Here is a 19,087-nt window from a genome sequence, read left to right as displayed (position 1 = left end):
ACATTAGATTCCATTCTTTTCAATACAACTCCGCACACCAGCATCGCACTTTGCCGCCGTGTAAATCACGATTCAGTTATATTTGGTCGACGCTGCTTCATAAAATCCATTGTTCATCCAGTGTTTAAAAACTTCGGCGTTGATGTGTGTGGCAAGTGACAGTGCACCATAGACTGTAGGCCTATAAAATGGCAATGCACTCATGTTGAAAAGTTCCTTATTTTCAACTGATCTCAAAGATAATGAATATAGTATGAATATAATATTTTCTGTTTGTTATGCCCGTTATAATGTGTGTAGACCTACATTTTGTGCATGCACTTCTGCGGTAGGATTTATTTCAGTTTATATCAGCTATATTTCTGAAGAATACATTGTGTTGCCTCAGGTCTGCTGCACATCTTTTGAAATTTGATTTGAAATAATCAAATAGACCTACCGTCTTAAAGTTCAGTTAATAAAGTAACTTGCTTTGCTTTCATTTGAATCCCAATCAAGATACACATTAATTGCTTTATTGTTAATATGGACTCCTGGAAAGTTCAGATATGCAAAATAATAGAATTTTAATTATATGATAAAATATGTGATTAATCGTGATTAACTATAGGAATTCAGCGATTAATTGTGATTAAAAAATTTAATCGTTTGACAGCACTAGTCATAAGTATTGGCACCCTGATGTTAAATTCTAATAGAGGCAGGCAGATGTTTATTTTTAAAGGCCAGTTATTTCATGGATCCAGGATACTATGCATCCTGATAAAGTTCCCTTGGCCTTTGGAATTAAAATAGCCCCACATCATCACATACCCTTCATCATACCTAGAGATCGGCATGGTTTTATTTCAGTTAGCCTATTAGCTGGTTTGATTTGCATTGAGCTCAATGAGCATCAAACCAGTTAATAGGCTAACTGAAATAAAACCATGCTAATCTCTAAGATAAATTTCCAAAAGATGATTTTATATTCCTCTTTTTAGTGAACTTTAGCAGAGGTGCCAATAATTCTGGAGGGTAGGCCACTGTACATACATGGCATTTGACTGGAAGCTAGTCTCACTTTGTCCCACAGAAACATTAACATAGTTTAGATTTGTGTATATTGTTTCTGTTAATAATGTATTGTATTAAGTGTCCATTACATTATAATATTCAGATTTGTATTGAACATGCATATGTATTTTAAGTTCCATTAAAGAGGGGTGAGGGTGGGGTCACATTTGAGCTTTTAAAAATGTACTTGAAAGTAACGCATTACTTACTTTCTGAAGTAACTAGTTACTTTTATAATTTGTAACTGAGTAAGTATTTTAGTTACTTTTGGAGAGTAGTAACTAGTAACTGTAACTAATTACTTTTTAAAAGTAACTTGCCCAACACTGGGTATGACGGTAATGTGGTTACCACCCCAGGCCTACAGTGGGCGTTGCTTTCAAATGGCCACTTCAGTCGCGCATTACGCTACGTGAAGCTGCGTGAAACTTTAGTACCACTTTCAGCCACATTGCGTCGTTCTGCCACTGTACATCGCTCTGTCAGTAGCCTGCCTGCAGCCCCTTCTGTAAAAACATAATTGTTGCCGAGAGGAATCCCAGCCTACGAATTCAATAACAAAATAAATCATGCATAATTAAACATTACCTCGATTTAGGCTACTTGGGTATGGCTTAAGGCTTGACTACACGGTGGTAACGAAATAACTGTTCAAAATTAATCTGTAGCCTTGGGTAGGCTTCTGCAGAAAACAATGTTGTTGGCGATTTACAGTGGGCAGTGCTTCGACTTGGCCAGCTTCACTCGCGGTCCGCGCGTGGGATCACGCGGTATCACGCGACTCTAATTTGTATTTTCCCAGTGAGACGCTGCAACAACCCAAACAACCGGTAGATGGCTCAAGTGAGTAGGGTGTCTCGTAAAAAGAAATGGAGCCTGGAAAACCCTACACAGACTTCACTACAGACTTAAGCAGACTGGTTTAGAAATAATTTAATAGCCAGAAATATGCCTGCCCTGCCCTAATAAAGAAATATTTGGTTAACTGCGAGTGAATCCCGTTTGCAGCCGTAGAAGAAACGCAGGACAAATTAAACATTCTGGTTTTCTCCGAGTGCAACGATGATAGACAGACATCATTTGGACAAAATATAGAGCATATTTTTTTTTCATTTGCTCAGCCAAATGCCTTCCTGTTACGTCCTGTTATCATGGAGTTACAGGCGATAAACGATTTTTGATGGTCACAAGTTTACTTCATTTATTTGTTTTGATTATTAAAGAGTGTTTTTCATTTAAAGGTTTGACTTCGTGCTTATTCAGTAGAGCATTTAGTGCTCTTCCCAATCCCAGACGTTCACATTGCATGTTTGTTTGTAATGGATGCAACCGTGAGATAGGCTACGCGTTTGACGGCAAAGAGTTGTTAACAGACATGAACCAAGACATATAGTAGGCTATAGCCCAGCAGCAATCTAGGGACTGTTCGTTGTTTATTGAAGGGGCCACCGGAGGAATTTTGAGTGCTTCAGTTTGCCTGCTAGAAATTGTTCAATGACCCTCCGACAGAATTGTTAAAAAAAGACATGACCCTCCCCTTGCCATGTCGCATGTCTTCCGCCCGCGCTGCTTTGCGCCACACACTGTGATAACGTTCTTAAATCAATCTTTCGTGAGCTTGCATGCTACCAGTCCTTCCTTTTCAAATGTGTTGCGCCTGTTTGCACAATTTCACAAATAATCATATGTGATTAATAATATGACAAATAATCCCTGTGCATGGGGACCGAAACAATGCATGCCAACTTTTCCGTGTTTATCACGTATTTTAACTTTCCCCCGCTGTCTTGTAGGGCTGTCACTTTTGTGAAAAAATCGTGTTCGATTTTTGAGACATAAGTGTTCATTGAATCGATTGTAAAATCGATTTTTCATGTCTAAAGACGCCAAATATAGGCCAATCCACAAACAACTAACAGGCATTAACGTAAAGAGGGCGCTTGTAGACGCAAGCCAGCAATATTTCTGATGATTTATTGGCGTGAAGTTTCGCGCACAATGACAAACAGGAGTGCAACATTCTCGAAAAACAATAAGCCGAGTGGACTACCATTACATCAGTGACAAACATTATTGCAGTCTTCAACAACGTGTCTGTGTTTACGATTAGAAATTTCGCCTACATAGAACTCGATTGCACAGTTTGCATAGCCTACCGCTTTGTTCTTCTCCTTAGTTTGATATACCAAAAATCCGAAGTAATTCCACATCGAACTCCTCAAGTTATTAGGGCCTATCACTCGTCCCTCTCATGTCGCACAGGTTGATCGCGTTGTCCTCCATTTTTTGGCAAAACACGAGCAGCACAGCAGCTGATTAAAACAGCTGTTTCCGGTGCGTAAAATAGGTGGGAATTTTCTTTTTAGCTTTCGCAATGCTTACTGCACTTCGGAATTCTTTTATATTCTTATATTCTTGTTTGTGAATTTTGTTACATCTATCCTTTTTATTTGTTTAATTCGTTTAAAATTAATAGTGTACATATTTGGTTAAAATCGATTCCCTATTTTAGTTTTCGAAACTTGTGTTGTTTGGTCCAATCGATTGTGCAATCGATTTTCGAACGTAAAGTGACAGCCCTACTGTCTTGCCGTAGAATAGGCTATCCCATATTTTAATACTCTCATAACAACCCTGCCATCGGGCCTGTCTCTGTGTTGCCCTGTTGCTACCCTTTGCCCTTCCAACGAAACAGATGTCTTCAAATCATCATTTTCCTTGCTTGAATGTCATAAACATACAACTTCTTGCAGCAGAATTACACATAGGCTACTTGGAACATAACACATTTGACAAAGGACAGATGTATCGTAACACCCCCAATTATCACCACTTTCGTTCAGAAATTCTAAAACAACGATGTTTTTTAACACTTCAAAATAACATTTGCTAAATTAACCTTAAATTTTTCAGTAGCCATAGGTGTGTAGATTTGAACAAAATCTGGTTTGGTTCTTAACGGGAGCATTTACTGCCTGGAATATCCTATTTTGTTTACTACGCTCAGAGTTATAGTGCTGGCCTGATGGGTCGCCTATTTACACCGTTTCAACGGCACATGGACAGTTAGACCGAGAATTCTAGTCGTGAAATTAAAATTCCACTGGAGCTCCAAGCGGTTGTGTACACGCAGCCTTACAACACTGTTTACAGCTCTTTGAGTCACGGTAAAATGTCATTTTTGGTACATAGCTAATTTAGATACACCTATGGTGTGGGTGGTTGCGTCTCTTCAGGAGTCCGCTGTCTTGGTTTGTATAAAAATGGATATTAAGTGACACGCAAGACGGTGGAAATACGGGACCGACGGTAATACGGAGTTCCGATATGTTGCTAGTGACAAAATATTAACTTTCAGTGTTTTACGATGTCTTTGTCATGGGGAAGTGTTTTTCCCCATGCATTTATTCTAGGCTACTGTCAGTGACTGCCGTGAGAGAAGTGGGTTCTGTGTTTCGTTCATGTCAGTGACTGACGCGAGAGAAGCGGTGTCTGTGTTGTCAACAACTTTCAGCCATAAGGCTACTTTGAGAACATTTCAATTCACCCGACACTGATATTCAAAATGTTGAAAACTATTTCGGCATAGCCTATAAAGCGGTTTAATTAAATGGAATGTTGTTGTAAACAAACGAGCTACATGGTGATGCTTGGCCTCACAGATGCGCTCGTGCCTTAGATGGCAGGAAAAATCTTTAGCCTATTAACTGACCACCCGATTCACGTTGGCTGGGGGGGAAGGGGGGCCATCAGACATTTGTGGCCCTGCCCCCAACAAATCACACCTTCCCACCTCTGACAGCTTAAAAGAACTCACAGACCTATTCACAAACCTGCAGCATTTTGCCGTGTTTTGAAATCCTATGAAGCTACAGGAGCTTCCAATCGTGAGGAAGCTTAACTAATATGCAATAAGCTACCAACAACAACCAAAACTAGGCTAATCATTGTCAAAATGTAAATTAAATGTAACATTATTGTGAATCAAATTAAAATGTTCTCTTTTGCAAACGTAGGCATAGTAACAGAATAATTTAATAATGTTACAAAGATACTACATCAATCCGTATGTTTCATTAGGCTACTAGGCTATTTGTTCTGCCTTATTCTTGATTCATTTAGGCTAGGCCTTTTTATTCAGGGGCCGTATTCACAAAGAATTTTAAGGCTAAAAGTAGCTCCTAACTGGCGAATTTAGGAGCAACTCCTAAAAATAATGGGCGTGTCACTCCTAACTTTAGGACTCCTAATTTTTTTCACAAAAAGTAATTCACGAAGCATTTTAGACCTAAAAGTAGCACCTAAGTCTGGGACAGCTTAAAAGAAGTCGAGAGGACTCCTAACTCACTAAGACCTATTCATAAACGGCTTTTTGTGGCATTTTACGTTGCAATGTTTTGAAATGCGCTATGCGGCAACAGGAGCTTCCAATCGCGAGAGAACAATTTTGCATTCATAAAAGGAATGCAATAACGCCCCAACAACAAGCAAAACTACTCATTGTTAACATGTAAATTAAATGTAACATTTCATTGTGAATCAAATTAAAATGTTATCCTCTTTGCAAATGTAGCCTATGCATATGGTGACAGATTTAATAATGTTGCAAAGGTACTGCATCAATCCATAGGCCTATGTTTCATTAGGCTACTAGGCTTTGTTTTGCCTTACTCTTTATTCATTTAGGCTAGGCCTTTTTATTCAGTTATTAATCATCTTCCGTCCGTCTCACTACTTGTGTAGCGCACGCATTCTCTGACCTGTCACCTGTCACTCATCATCGGAAGGGAGGTGTTTGGAATCATTCCTGCGTTACAATCGTCAGCCAATCAAGGTGGTCACTTCAGTCAAGCTCGTGCATGAGTAATGACCTTATCTATAGCAACGAAGACTCACTCCTAGTTTAGGAGTTGTCTGAAAGGCTTTGTGAATAACTTTTAAGAGAAAACTCCAAACTAAAATCTTTTAGTGCGATTTAGGAGTAGCCTACTCCTAGTGGTAAGATAAAAGCCTACGGCCCCAGTTATTCATCATCTTCCGTCCTTGTGTAGCGCACGCATTCTGAGACCTGTCACCTGTCACTCATCATCGTAAGGGAGGTGTTTGGAATCATGCCCGCGTTACAATCATCAGCCAATCAAGGTGGTCACGCTTGCCCATTTACACAAATTAATGGTCGATATTACTGATGATCATTGTTATTTAAGAACATGCAGTGTGCGTAGGGCACCAAAAACATCTTGCTCGTAAAAAAGCATCATAGGCCTACCGAACATTGTGGCGGGTCTGTTATTTACTGTAGGCTGCGCAAACCACAGGGCAAGCCTGCATTCGAGGCCTTCTGTTGAAGAATTTTATATAAAGCCTGCGCTAACAGTAATCCTCCTGCCCCTGATAGGCCTACCACAGCTGTGGATATGTGTGGAATGTTCAAGTAATAACACAATCCAATGTGTGTCTCAATTGTCCCCCGCTGACCACCTGACACATTTCTCTAGATTTTGCAACGAATTTACATGACAAAATGCCATAAAATATGCCAGTTATACGGAGTCAAATACGGAGAGACATAGGCTACTTTATTGTTTTTAACGATCTCTATGCTACTCACAAAAATGTAGGCATGGGGACATGATGAAGTAGGCTATCCAACTGTTGTGCGTTAAATTATTGTGATTACGAGCCAGTGGTTTTCAAACATGCGTGACTCGGACATCTAACTAAATGCAACAGACTCATATCGTCCTCGCATTCGCAAAATGAGGACCAGTGTTTTGTCAAATTGCAAATAGCTATTCGTTTTAACTAATTTTTATGATAGTATGCTTTTTGTATAGGCTACTATCTTAATCTTGGAATATCGGGAGGGAAGTGGCGCGTCTGCAGTCAGCCAAATATGAATGTAATTCTGCGGCATAAAGCAGATGTATTTGTTTATTGTACAGAAAAATAGAAATGACATGTCAAGCAGTCAATTGACTACATTGCAGTCAAGAATTAGGGCAAATTAAGACACTGTTTTGATTTGCGTAGTTGCATTGCCCCCAACACTGACAATAACATAGCAGATTTCGATTTTCGCTACCACCATGTAGTCAAGCCTTAAGCCATACCCAAGTAGCCTTAATCGAGGTAATGTTTAATTATGCATGATTTATTTTGTTATTGAATTCGTAGGCTGGGATTCCTCTCGGTAACAATTATGTTTGGTAGCCTCCTGCTTTTTCAGAAGGGGCGGGAGTCAGGCTACTGACAGAGCGATGTACAGTGGCAGAGTGACGCACAGTGGCTAAAAGTGGTACTAAAGCTTCACGCAGCTTCACGCCTCGTAATGCGCGACTGAAGTGGCCATTTGAAAGCGATGTCCACTATAATACTATCTAGCGACGTTTTTAACAGGCTACGCTATAGAGGCTTAGACAACTATGACCCACGTTTTGGTTTCGTAAATTAATTTGCCCTACTGCAATGTAGTCAATTGACTGCTTGACATGTCATTTTTATTTTTTTGTACAATAAACAAATACATCTGCTTTATAAGTATAGTATAAGTATATATACTTTTTTGATCCCGTGAGGGAAATTTGGTCTCTGCATTTAACCCAATCGGTGAATTAGTGAAACACAAACAGCACACAGTGAACACACAGTGAGGTGAAGCACACACTAATCCCGGTGCAATGAGCTGCCTGCTACAACGGCGGCGCTCGGGGAGCAGTGAGGGGTTAGGTGCCTTGCTCAAGGGCACTTCAGCCGCGGCCCACTGGTAGGGGCTCGAACCGGCAACCCTCCGGTTACAAGTCCAGAGTGCTAACCAGTGGGCCACGACTGCCCAACAATGCCGCAGAATTACATTCATATTTGGCTGATTTCTGCAGACGCGCAAAAAAAACACTGCCACTTTCCTCCCCATATTCCACTGATCACACATCAGACATCAGGGGGGTATTCCAAGTACGTGGTTCAGTGACAAACCTGGGTAAGTTAACTCAGAGTAAGTGGTAAACCTCCTACAACAAGAGCCCTATGGTATTGTTTTGTTAGGAGAATGAAGCCATACAGTTCTTCTATTAGGAGGTTTACCACCTACTCTGAGTTAACTAACCCAGGTTTGTCACTAAACCACGTACTTGGAATACCCCCCAGGGGTGCGTTTCCTAAAAGCTAACTACGTTAGCAACGACAAAAAAAAGTACGACAAAACTGTTTCCCAAACGATAGTTTGAACTATGGTGGTGGAACATAGTCCAATGCATCGTTACACTACGTTAGTGTTTCCCAAAACCACAGTAGCAACGAACATTCGCAACCCCTATCGTAAAGTTGTGTAGTTACAACTACACCTCTCGACCTGTGGTAGAATGCTAGTAGAAGCATAGTTCCTGGGTTTCTTCATGTCAAAGATGTCACTGACGCCAGTTATTTGTTTGCAAATTAATAATTCTAAATATATTTAGGTTTCTAATTGATATTTACACTTCTAACCACCATACATCCATATTTTAAAATGCCCAAGGCAGAAAATACATAAATTAAAAGTCAATTTGCAGCCACGTGCACATAAGTCAAAGTCACACACCTGCAGATAATAATAAGGTGCGCCATTTTTGACGAGTCAGTTGAGAATATGTAGCCTTTGATTTTCATGGAGAAGGGGGGGGGGGGTTCCTTGTTAGTTTACGCAAACCAGGCCAAGAAGGCGGATTCTGATTGTGATAATATGATCAGCACAAAAGATAAACTTAGGTAAACAACGATGTGAATATTGTTGTCAAAATCTTAACCCAGATTCAAACTCTTGGACAGGGGACTGATAACTGCTGCGCAACGGCGGCTGTCATCAGCCGGCCTTAACGCAATGCGCCACAGAATTATGTGCAGGTGTGCCCGTTCACGTGCTACTAAACGTCATTAACCACCTTAGTCCAGACTACTGAACCTTGGAAACTATCATGGTCCAAACTTACAAAGTACTATGTAAGTATGACAGTTTTGGGAAACAGTCGTAACTTACATTGGTTAGTTGAACGATGCATCGTGTTAGTAAAAAGCTAACCTCCCTAGTTGTACGGGAAACGCACCCAAGATCAGCTTGTAGGCCATTAGCAATCTGTTTATTTTATTTTATGAAGCCTATACAGTAGATCACTTGCCACATTCTCACTTTCAATAGACAGATGCAATAGCCATTGGTCAAGTATTGAGTATAAACCAATTAAGATAGTAGCCTATACAAAAAGTACTTCATACCATCATAAAAATTCGTTAAAACGAATAGCATTTTGCAACTTGACAAAACACTGGATTAAATATCGTAGGCACAGGAGAAAACTTGTACATCCATTGGCCCGTGGGGAGATCACATGCCAGTTGCCTCTCCCTTCAGTGCTATGACTCTGTTGATGACTTTGTCCAGATGGTCTATGTATTTATTGCAACTTTCGGCTGTGAGTTTGTTTCGCCAAAAAAAACTCCATTGCAGATATCAATGCGTCTCTGTTCATGGGTTTGGCCTCACAGCAGAGGCTTAGACAACTATGACCCACGTTTTTATTATTAATTTGCCCTACTTGTTGACTAGCCTGGCTAGCGCCACCACTTCTCAATGAGACGTGGTCTGGGAACCAAAAGTTAATTTTCTCGTATTTGAAAAAAATGCCCAGATCCGTTTATTGGGTGCCACGGATGTCTATCATTTGCGTCTGTGCATAGCTCATCATCGTCTTGCTTTCCCCCTTGTTCTGTGATTGGTCTCCTATCTCAGGCGAAAATTTGCTCCATGGTCTCCAGGCTGCCTTAGCAGCGTGAATCAAATCGCGCGCAAGGCAGCATGGGAACACCCAGGCTACTTGTTGACTGCAATGTAGTCAATTGACTGCTTGACAGGTTATTTTTATTTTTCTGTACAATAAACAAATACATCTGCTTTATGCCGCAGAATTACGCACTTGGCCAGCCTATAGAACGGGCACATTTTGGAGAGAATAGAGAATGTACACACGCAAGAATCTGTAGGCTATTTGTGGCGGGTTACCAGCAAACAATGTTTAATGCATTAACTCAAGACGTCAAACGTCTTGGGTTCTTGAACTTCTTCCATTCATAGAAATAATAATAATAATAAAATGTATTTATATAGCACTTTTCAAGCACAAAGCGCTCTACAGACAAACAAACAAAACAAAGCAAAAAACAAAACAATAGTAATGATAACAATAAAAATAATAATAATAATAGTAATAATAATAATAATAAAAATGATAAAATAGTAAACTACCAAACTACAAACACAAACTTAACTAAATATATATAAAAAAGAAAATAGAAAAGGTATACAGTATAGTACCCAAGACAAAATAAACAAACAGAAATTATAATAATGATAATAAATTAGCAGATACATGAGTGAATGATTCACTATTTAAGGAAAGCAATTTTATATAAGTGGGTCTTTAGACTAGATTTGAAAACAGCCACAGATGGTGCAGATTTGATGTTATAAGGGAGGCTGTTCCAAAGCTTGGGTGCTCTAACTGCAAATGATCGGTCACCCCTAGTTGACAGTTTACTTTCTGGAACAACTAAAAGTCCCAGGCTGGAGGATCTGAGGGGCCGAGCTGGACAGTAGGGGGTTAATAAATCTGTTAAATAGTCAGGTGCCAAACCATGTAATGCTTTATAGGTAATAAGGAGGATTTTAAAATCAATCCTAAAACTCACTGGCAACCAGTGAAGATTGGCCAGAACTGGGGTGATGTGTTCCCTAAATTTAGACTTTGTCAGAAGTCTGGCTGCTGAATTCTGAACAGTTTGTAAACGAGAGATGGAATGACGATTTAAACAGGTGAATAAGGCGTTGCAGTAATCAAGTCTAGATGAGACAAATGCATGTATAATTCTCTCTGTGTCCTTTAAAGAAAGCATTGATCTGATTTTGGAAATGTTTCTCAGTTGATAATAACAGGACTGCACAAGGAGTTTTACATGTTGGTCAAATTTTAAATCTGTATCAAATAAAAAAGTTTCTAGAAGTAGTCTTGTTATTTGAGGCTAAATTTCCAAGAAAAGTCTTAGCTTGATTATAGACTTTGTCAGGGCCAATGAAAAGGACTTCTGTTTTGTCAGAGTTAAGCTGTAGGAAATTCTGAGACATCCAGTCTTTCACATCAGCTATGCAATCCTGCAGTACAGTTAGCTTGTTAAGAATGTTTGGTTTGATTGAGAGGTACAGCTGTGTGTCATCAGCATAACAGTGAAATTATATGTTATGGCGGCGAATTATGTGGCCTAGAGGTAACATATACAGGGAAAACAATATTGGTCCTAAAATTGAACCTTGGGGAACACCGCAAGTAATAGCTGAGGTAGAGGAAGTACAATTATCTATTGAAACAAAAAATGTCCTGTTGGACAAATAGGATATGAACCAGTCCAAAGCAGGACCCGTTATGCCAACCCATTCTCTTAGTCTTCTAATTAATAAAATAGCATGATCAATGGTATCAAAAGCAGCGGTGAGATCCAGCAACACCAAAACAGAGTGCTCACCAGAATCAGCTGCCATTAGTAGATCATTGGTTATCCTGATAAGAGCAGTTTCAGTGCTATGCATAGGACGAAAACCTGACTGACATTTCTCCAGGATGCTATTGCCCATTAACACTTCAGAAAGTTGCATCAAGACCACCTTTTCCAGAATTTTGGAGATAAAGGGCAATTTAGAGATTGGACGAAAGTTTTTTAGAATGGAAGGATCAAGGCCAGGTTTTTTTAGGAGGGGCTGGACACTGGCTGTCTTGAAAAGGTCAGGGACACACCCTGAGGAAAGAGAATTATTTAAGATTGATAGCAGACTAGGGCCTATAGCACTAAACACTTTTTTGAGAAGAGTGGCTGGTAAAATGTCTAAAGGACTAGATGAAGGATTCATTGCTGCAACAATGTCAGTGAGAGTCTGTATAGAGATAGGTCTTAAACAGCTCAGGTTATTAGGGCAAGAAGGGGGGCATGGAACATTAGCAAAAGACATCGGAGATGGGATATTTGACCTAATATTAGCAATCTTATCAATAAAAAATGATAAAAACTTTTCACACTCATCAGCAGAGGATGCCAATACAGTGGCGGGAGTAAGATTCAGGAGGCGATCAATAGTATTGAACAGGAATCTAGAATTGTTTCGATTGTTAGCAATAAGGTTTGAAAAATACTGTGATCTGGCATCTTTGACTGCTTTGTTAAAGGAGGAAGTTAGTTCTTTCAAATGTTGGTAATGAACCAGAAGCTTAGTGGCTTTCCATTTGCGTTCAGTTCTCCTACACAGTCTTTTGAGGCTACGTATTTCATTAGTGATCCAGGGAGATTTGTTAACAATAGGTTTCCTTATAAATAAGGAAATAAACCCACTTCTTCTTTGATTACAGCGGGGAGGGGGGAAAATTATGTATGGATATCTAAAAGCAACGTCATGCACAATAATTTGCACTAGTCATAATGACGTTTGAGATATCTTTAATTCTGCCTAGTCAAAACTGAATTACAGATATCTGCAAATGTCATTTTAGATGTGTGACAATTTGAATGTCGTTTCAATTAAGTCATTGCAGATATCTGTAATTCAGTTTTGCCTAGCCAAGAAGCAAGTAAAAAAATGCCTGTTTATTTAATGTGTCAACAGAATATCTGCAAATTCCGCGCAATTCCGTGTTTATAAGAGAATTCCGCTGTCGTGTATAGATTCTGTGATTCCGTCCATGTTTTCCGCATCGCATACACATGAGTACAAACATTCTGGGACTGCTCTGTGACAGACATACTGGAGAGACATTAAAGAGGAATTGGACATTCTGGATGGATATCCCTCTCTGGACACTTTACTTTTTTATTGGTGAAGCACTGCTTCACCTGTAGTCTTATAGACTACAGGTCTCTTACAGACTACAGGTGAAGCAGTGCGTTATAGTCTGCTTGGCTTACGCACACGTTTTAGCAAAGCAAGCTTTAGTGCAGTGTTTCTTAAAGTGTGGTCCGGGGACCATTGAAAGAGTTGTTTGCAATATTGGTTCTTTCCCTGGCGAAAAACCTGAATTTCCATGACCTACTATAGAATGAATCATACAATATACCGACCAAAGATAGTAGAGAGTAGCCGAATAGTATTCAATAATCTTTGACTTTTTTTTTAAAGTGGGAGATGAATAAATGGGTATTGAATAAGCAAACCTAGGAACCCTGCTAGGTGGTCCGTGCGTTTCTTTTTTATTGGTTAAGTGGTCCTTCGTCTGAAAAAGTTTGAGAAACACTGCTTTAGTGGAATCCTTCTGTTGCCTGCACAGTATAGCGTTTAAGCAGATTCCTTCTGCAGAGATGCGCTCACTTGTCATCAAAATACCAACATGCTGTTTGATTTTGTGCTACTTGCTCTTAAAAGGGAATGGCAGGGGTCACTCATTGGTTTCATGGATGTTACACCCAAAATACACCCATGACTAATTAAGAAACATAAGAACAACCCTTTTGACGTTTGACTTGAACGATGCGCCTGGCGCAGAGACAGTTTTACACAACTCTATCTTAATTTACAACATTATGAATAATTGTTCACACATTACAGATCATTCTTATGTGCAAGTGACCGACCAAATTAAAGGTAAAGTCTATGTCCCCCCTCTTCGAACTGTCTGTGGTTTCACAGACTACCTCCCATTTTATAACCAAATCCCTTGATGTTTACTTTGTCAGGAATATAACCTACCTCTAAAGCCGGGATATCATTGTAGGGGATGAGCTCAAACCCAGGCATGAATGGACCAAAGCCATCATAACTGCTCGGGTCAGATGAACTTGATATTGCTGCCATAGTCCGGCCCCAGAAGTTTCCACCTAGGAGGAAACATGGGGAGGAAAGTACACCAAGGAATGCAACATGGGGTGCTATCTGACTGGGCTGGTGTGTATTAATATGGCTTTCAATTACAAAAAGGTAAAATAAAGCATACTTGCAAAAATGATTTTGGCTTTGTATTTTGGAATACCCTTCATATTGTAAGCCCATTTGCGAGCAAGCTTGCATGCTGTCTCTCCACCCTCAACACCTGGGGAATAAAGACAAAGATATTAAAGATCCTTGAATCCTGGAATGAAGCAATAAATCACACATTACAAACAAATAAAACGACTCAGTTATTCTACAGTCGCCTTCTACGAAATCCCTGATGCTCTCTAACAGGGGTGATCTCTGATAACAACCACTTAACCAATTTGGAGCAGGCTTTATACAATAACCACAGAGGCACTTTTATACAACCAATGCCCACCGAATAAAATGAATTTTCGAAACATGTTCTCAAGCATAGGAAAAAGTGACTAAGCCAAGGGGATCTTTCCAGCTGCTGTGGGTCAGACATGACACAATATATAATTTATAGATATAGATAATTGAGTTAAAGGACAATTCCGGCGCAAAATGAACCTAGGGGTTAATAGCACATGTGTACCGAGTTCGACCGTTCTAATATGTTTTCATGCTAATGGAATGTGACCAGTTTTATTGCAAACTGCTAATTAGCTTATAACGCTAGTCTTAGGGACACAGAGTAAAGTAAAAAGAAATCGCTATTTCTATACCACTAACAAGGCTCTAAATAGCACCAAACTTAGACATAACATAATGAGGGTCACTACATGTAAACATAAGCATTGAGAACTTCATAAGTGTATAGACAGTTTCTTAAAAAATATATAGTTTAGAAAGACAGTACCTTTCACGTATACAGGCAATACAGGCGGGCGCCATCTTGGAAAAAGTCTTGTGACAGTTCAGATCACGTTGCAAGACGTTGGACTGGTTGAATGCTGTGCAACGTGAGTCTTTCTAAACTACCATCGAAGTGTGGTGCTATTTTGAGCCTTTTTAGTGGTATAGACATAGTGATTTCTATTTACTTTACTCTGTGCCCCTAAGACTAGCGTTATAAGGTCAAACTCGGTACACATGGTTCCCCCTAGGTTCATTTTGGACCGGAATTGTCATTTAACCCATTTACTCCTAAAATGCCTGCTAAAAACGCCTATAGAATCCTATGGCATTCTAGACTAAATAACCTTATTTCCTGAGGGTTTTCTGAAAACATACTAAAAATTGTCAACGTCTACCAAAATTTAATATCTAAGCCTCTGTAGCACCTAGAAACATGAAATAAAAAGCATGCTGCGCTACGCAGCATCCAGCGGGAGGGTCAATGTTGCGTTATGCAGCATCCAGCGCGAATGGGTTAATGTACAATTTGCAATGAATTAGTGAAAATTGCTGTGCTCCTTACCAGTGTTCATGGGCAGGACCTTGTCATAGCCAAACAAGGTGGTAATGAATTCCTCATAGGCACCCAGTATGTTGTTGTAGAAAGCACGGGATGTCAGGGTTAATTTGGAAGCCTGGGCATTGAGTGCAGCAATGATTTTAGGATGGCAGTGGCCCTGGTTCACGGCACTGTATGCACTCAGAAAATCATAGTACCTGCGGCCTTCAACATCCCAGACGTAAATACCTGGAAAACACAGGGTACATTATTAAGACAGCTGATTATTCTGTCTACATCTTCATTCATCATCTCTTTTTTATATACGCTTTACAAATCCAGACATCTATAGACGTCAATTTTGTTTTTCAACTGGGCGGGCTGGGGAAAGATCTGGCGGAGCTTGCCACTAAAAATCAGTCTTGTAAACAGAATATACTAGCAAACTGACCCGCAAGGTAGGGCTCTGCAATTAATCGAATTTCAATCTCAATTTTGGCTCCAAACAATCACAAAAACAGTATAATCGAGAAATATCAATTATTTTGCCACATTCCATTAAGAAATAGGGTTTTTGGACATACAATTTCAACTCAAACAGCATGCTGATTCATGCTGCTTCTTTAAGCCCCACATTCTACATGCCCCTCCCCTCTGTGCACAGGCCACTCAAGCAGTTTTGCATACAGTGGGTCCCAGTTAAAAATTGACACTTCATTCACGATCATGGTTAATGGTGAAATGTAAGTACAACTGCAGCCGCTTGGGGGCAGCATAGTCCGCTGTGGAGTTCCACGGTCGAACCAGACGGCACATTCGACAGCAAGGGCTGTGATTGGCCGAGTTTTCAGTGTGTTTCTCTGTGTTTTTAGCAGCCCCTGCAACATGCTAGTCCACTGTAGCCTAAGCCTTGTACATAATGTTAAACATAGTTTTGGATTCAGTGGCAAGATTTCTGTCAAGATTTTGTACAGTGTCTGTCTCTCAGTAATGTTTTAAAATGAGAGCTTCGTCAGCTGGCAGTAGGCTACTTTGTTGGTAGTCATGAGAAGTTCGCTTGCTAACAGAACATAAATATGCTGCCCAGAAACCTTGTGAATAGTTCTGATTTTTTTTACTACACTAACGAGGTTGAAATATAGACTTTGCCTACAGCATCTCCTTAACAGTAATGTTAACAAAATGACAGCATTCATATGACAAAGAAAAACGAATTCGGTCACTCAAGACTGTGCCACAGCAACCAGTGTAGGCTACAGTCCTACCCAATAGGCCTACTCAAAGCAGATAGCGTTGTCTGACGGTCGAGTGGGTTAATGCACGTATTTCCAGAACAGGTCTGCAACTTTCAGGCAGTTCTGAGTTCGAATCTAGGGAGGAGCAGAGCCATATAAAGGCCTAGGCCTATTGTTATCATTTTTTGCAAGGTGTTGCTCCTGGCAATACTTGTTTATAAGATGTTTGGTGATTAATTGATAGCTGTTTTTGGGACACGTTAAACGTTCTTTATAATGAGCACATCCGTGGAGTAAAACGACTGTTACGCGCTGTTACAACTGTAGGCTACAATGATTGCAATACAAAAATATGCGCGTGTTAGTTTAGTTAGTTTTGTGATGTTTTGCACTTTTGCCTCATGTGTTTTCAGGTTTGAGGGCTTTTTTGGCAAGATTGACCTTGGTTAGACTCTGCATATGTTATTTCTCCGTATGGAAAATAAAGTAAATTTTCGACACATGTCTGTTATTAGTTCAATAACAAGTGTTGCTTGTTAAAACATGTGACTAGTGAAACTCAAATGATTTTAGAAATATTTAGCCAAAGCCAAAAAGTGTTAGAGAAGGAGAGACGCCGGTGCAGCTCAGATGTCTTCTTAATTTTCTTTATTCTTTAGTAAAAGGTGCAGAACATTATTAAACTTTGACTAACGTTTCGATGTTCGGTAGTCAAAAACATCGACACATCGAAATGTTAGTCAAAGTTTAATAATGTTCTGCACCTTTCACTAAAGAATAAAGAAAATTAAGAAGACATCTGAGCTGCACCGGCGTCTCTCCTTCTCTCTAAAATATCTGTCCTGGCCTGGTTGCAACGGATTGTGGCCAAACGACAGAAGCGCGGAGAACCCTCCTTTGTCTACCAAAAAGTGTTACTTTGTGCCCCGCGCTCCCCCACTGCTTGTGAAAGAAGGGGGTGGGGGAGGGGGGCTTAACGTGAAAAAGCTTAATGTCACAAAACGGCAACGAGTCGTTTTAGGCTACAGGCCTTCATAATGGTAGGCTACAGGAAGTGGGGGGAGGGTATGGGATGACCAGAGCCGTCATCTATCGTCTTTCCAGGCACACAGCTCGTTATATAGCCTATCGACTGCCTTAACAGATAGGCTTTGCTCTTGGGTTTGGCCTTACAGCAAACTCAATGCTCTTGTTGCTTGCAGTTTGTTAAATAAAGCGATGCAGATTACATTATTTATTTCTGATTAATTGCGTCTTTTGATGTATTTTGCAACATTTGCTTGTTAGGCTGGGCTACTGTCAATGTCCTGTACAGGTCAATGTTCAACAATTGCTGGTGTAGGCCTAGGCTATTAATCAATTAGGGACTGTTCGTTATTTATTTAATTAAGGGGCTACCGGAGTTTTGGGAGCGTTAGTCAAAAAAGACGTGACCCTCCCTCGCCAGCAAGAATTTTTTCTATGACCCTCCAAAGTGATTGAGAAAAAACGCATGACCCTCCCCAGTCCCAACAATTTATTGATGCCTTAGGCTACTGGGTCAATTTGGGAGCTTGCATGCTACGACTCCTTCCTTGAAATGCCTTGAAAAGGCTGTCGTTTGCACAATTTCACAAATAATCACCGGGACCGAAACAAACCTGTCAACTTTTCCCGGGTTTATCGCGTATTTTAACTTTTTCCTCGCTGTCTTAGGAGGAGCTACAGGGCCGTCGCAAGGGGATGCGAGGCCCTGTGCGAACTTGACAGATGCAAGGCCCTTTTCACTTACGTGCATGAAATCATGCGATAGCTTACTTTACACATAGCCAAGGCTACCGTCGGTGTATTTTAATAGTAGCCTAGTCTAATAAGCTACACCAGCTTGCCTTTAAGAGGGGAAATTCAATTGTATAGCCTATAACATTAGCTGAGTCACATATTTGGCCATATGGTGTTTATCATAGGCTACATCACGAAACCAAATAGTGTAACAAAGGCGAACACTTTAACAGGGGGAATTAATTGGGCATGAATCATTGTGCTGAACGGTATTTGTCAATGAGCAGAAACACACACGACATTCAAACTATTGATAAGATGTACTGGTCTGTATCTATAGGCTAACATTGGACAAATAAATGACACTGACTCGCTATATCCTGACTCTTCGTTCACCCGATGCCAGTCACTGATCGCAATTTCAAAGTTCGGAAAGCTTCATCTTTTTAAGTTTTAAGTGCAGTGGCCCCTATCTGCCCCCTTTGGAATTATATCTCGAGCCTATTATAAGGTCCAATGCGTTATGTCCTGGGATTCGGATGTGCTCAAAAAGAAAACAAAAAACACTTTTTTATAGATGGTTATAAAAAAGTGTGAGAGAGAAATTTGATGATCATTGATCGTTGTTTTGGGACGTTAAGCCTTTTCCATAGGCGTCAGTGAAGGAGATTGAAGAATGACCATTTTTTTTATACGAAAATATTTCTTAACTACAAAAACTCAGTGTCTAAAAACTTA

The 19,087-nt window shown here is 40.1% G+C and overlaps 1 protein-coding gene across 5 annotated transcripts in view; it reads right to left on the bottom strand.

Moving 5' to 3' along the window:
* The window catches only part of LOC143099263 (ornithine aminotransferase, mitochondrial), a 132,306-nt gene that overhangs the window by 64,814 nt on the left and 48,405 nt on the right, over positions 1–19,087 (bottom strand). For 3 of the 5 annotated variants that reach the window (XM_076262357.1, XM_076262358.1, XM_076262356.1), the window contains 3 exons: positions 15,378–15,602; positions 14,055–14,150; positions 13,811–13,938 (listed from right to left, as the gene is read on the bottom strand). In XM_076262357.1, coding sequence (XP_076118472.1) covers positions 13,811–13,938; positions 14,055–14,150; positions 15,378–15,602 — 449 coding nt within the window. Of the gene's footprint in view, positions 1–13,810; positions 13,939–14,054; positions 14,151–14,816; positions 14,904–15,377; positions 15,603–19,087 lie in introns of those variants that run through there. The other 2 variants (XM_076262360.1, XM_076262359.1) reach the window with 2 other exon arrangements.

This window comes from Alosa pseudoharengus, unplaced genomic scaffold (assembly GCF_046254945.1).
Source record: "Alosa pseudoharengus isolate Yale_2024_CS ecotype anadromous, Long Island Sound unplaced genomic scaffold, YU_APseudo_1.1 YU_APseudo_1.1_scf_26, whole genome shotgun sequence".
In the NCBI taxonomy this organism is placed as follows: Eukaryota; Metazoa; Chordata; class Actinopteri; order Clupeiformes; family Clupeidae; genus Alosa; species Alosa pseudoharengus.
The sequence above is the reverse complement of the archived record's forward strand: the minus strand, read 5'-3'. Positions and strand labels throughout refer to the sequence as shown.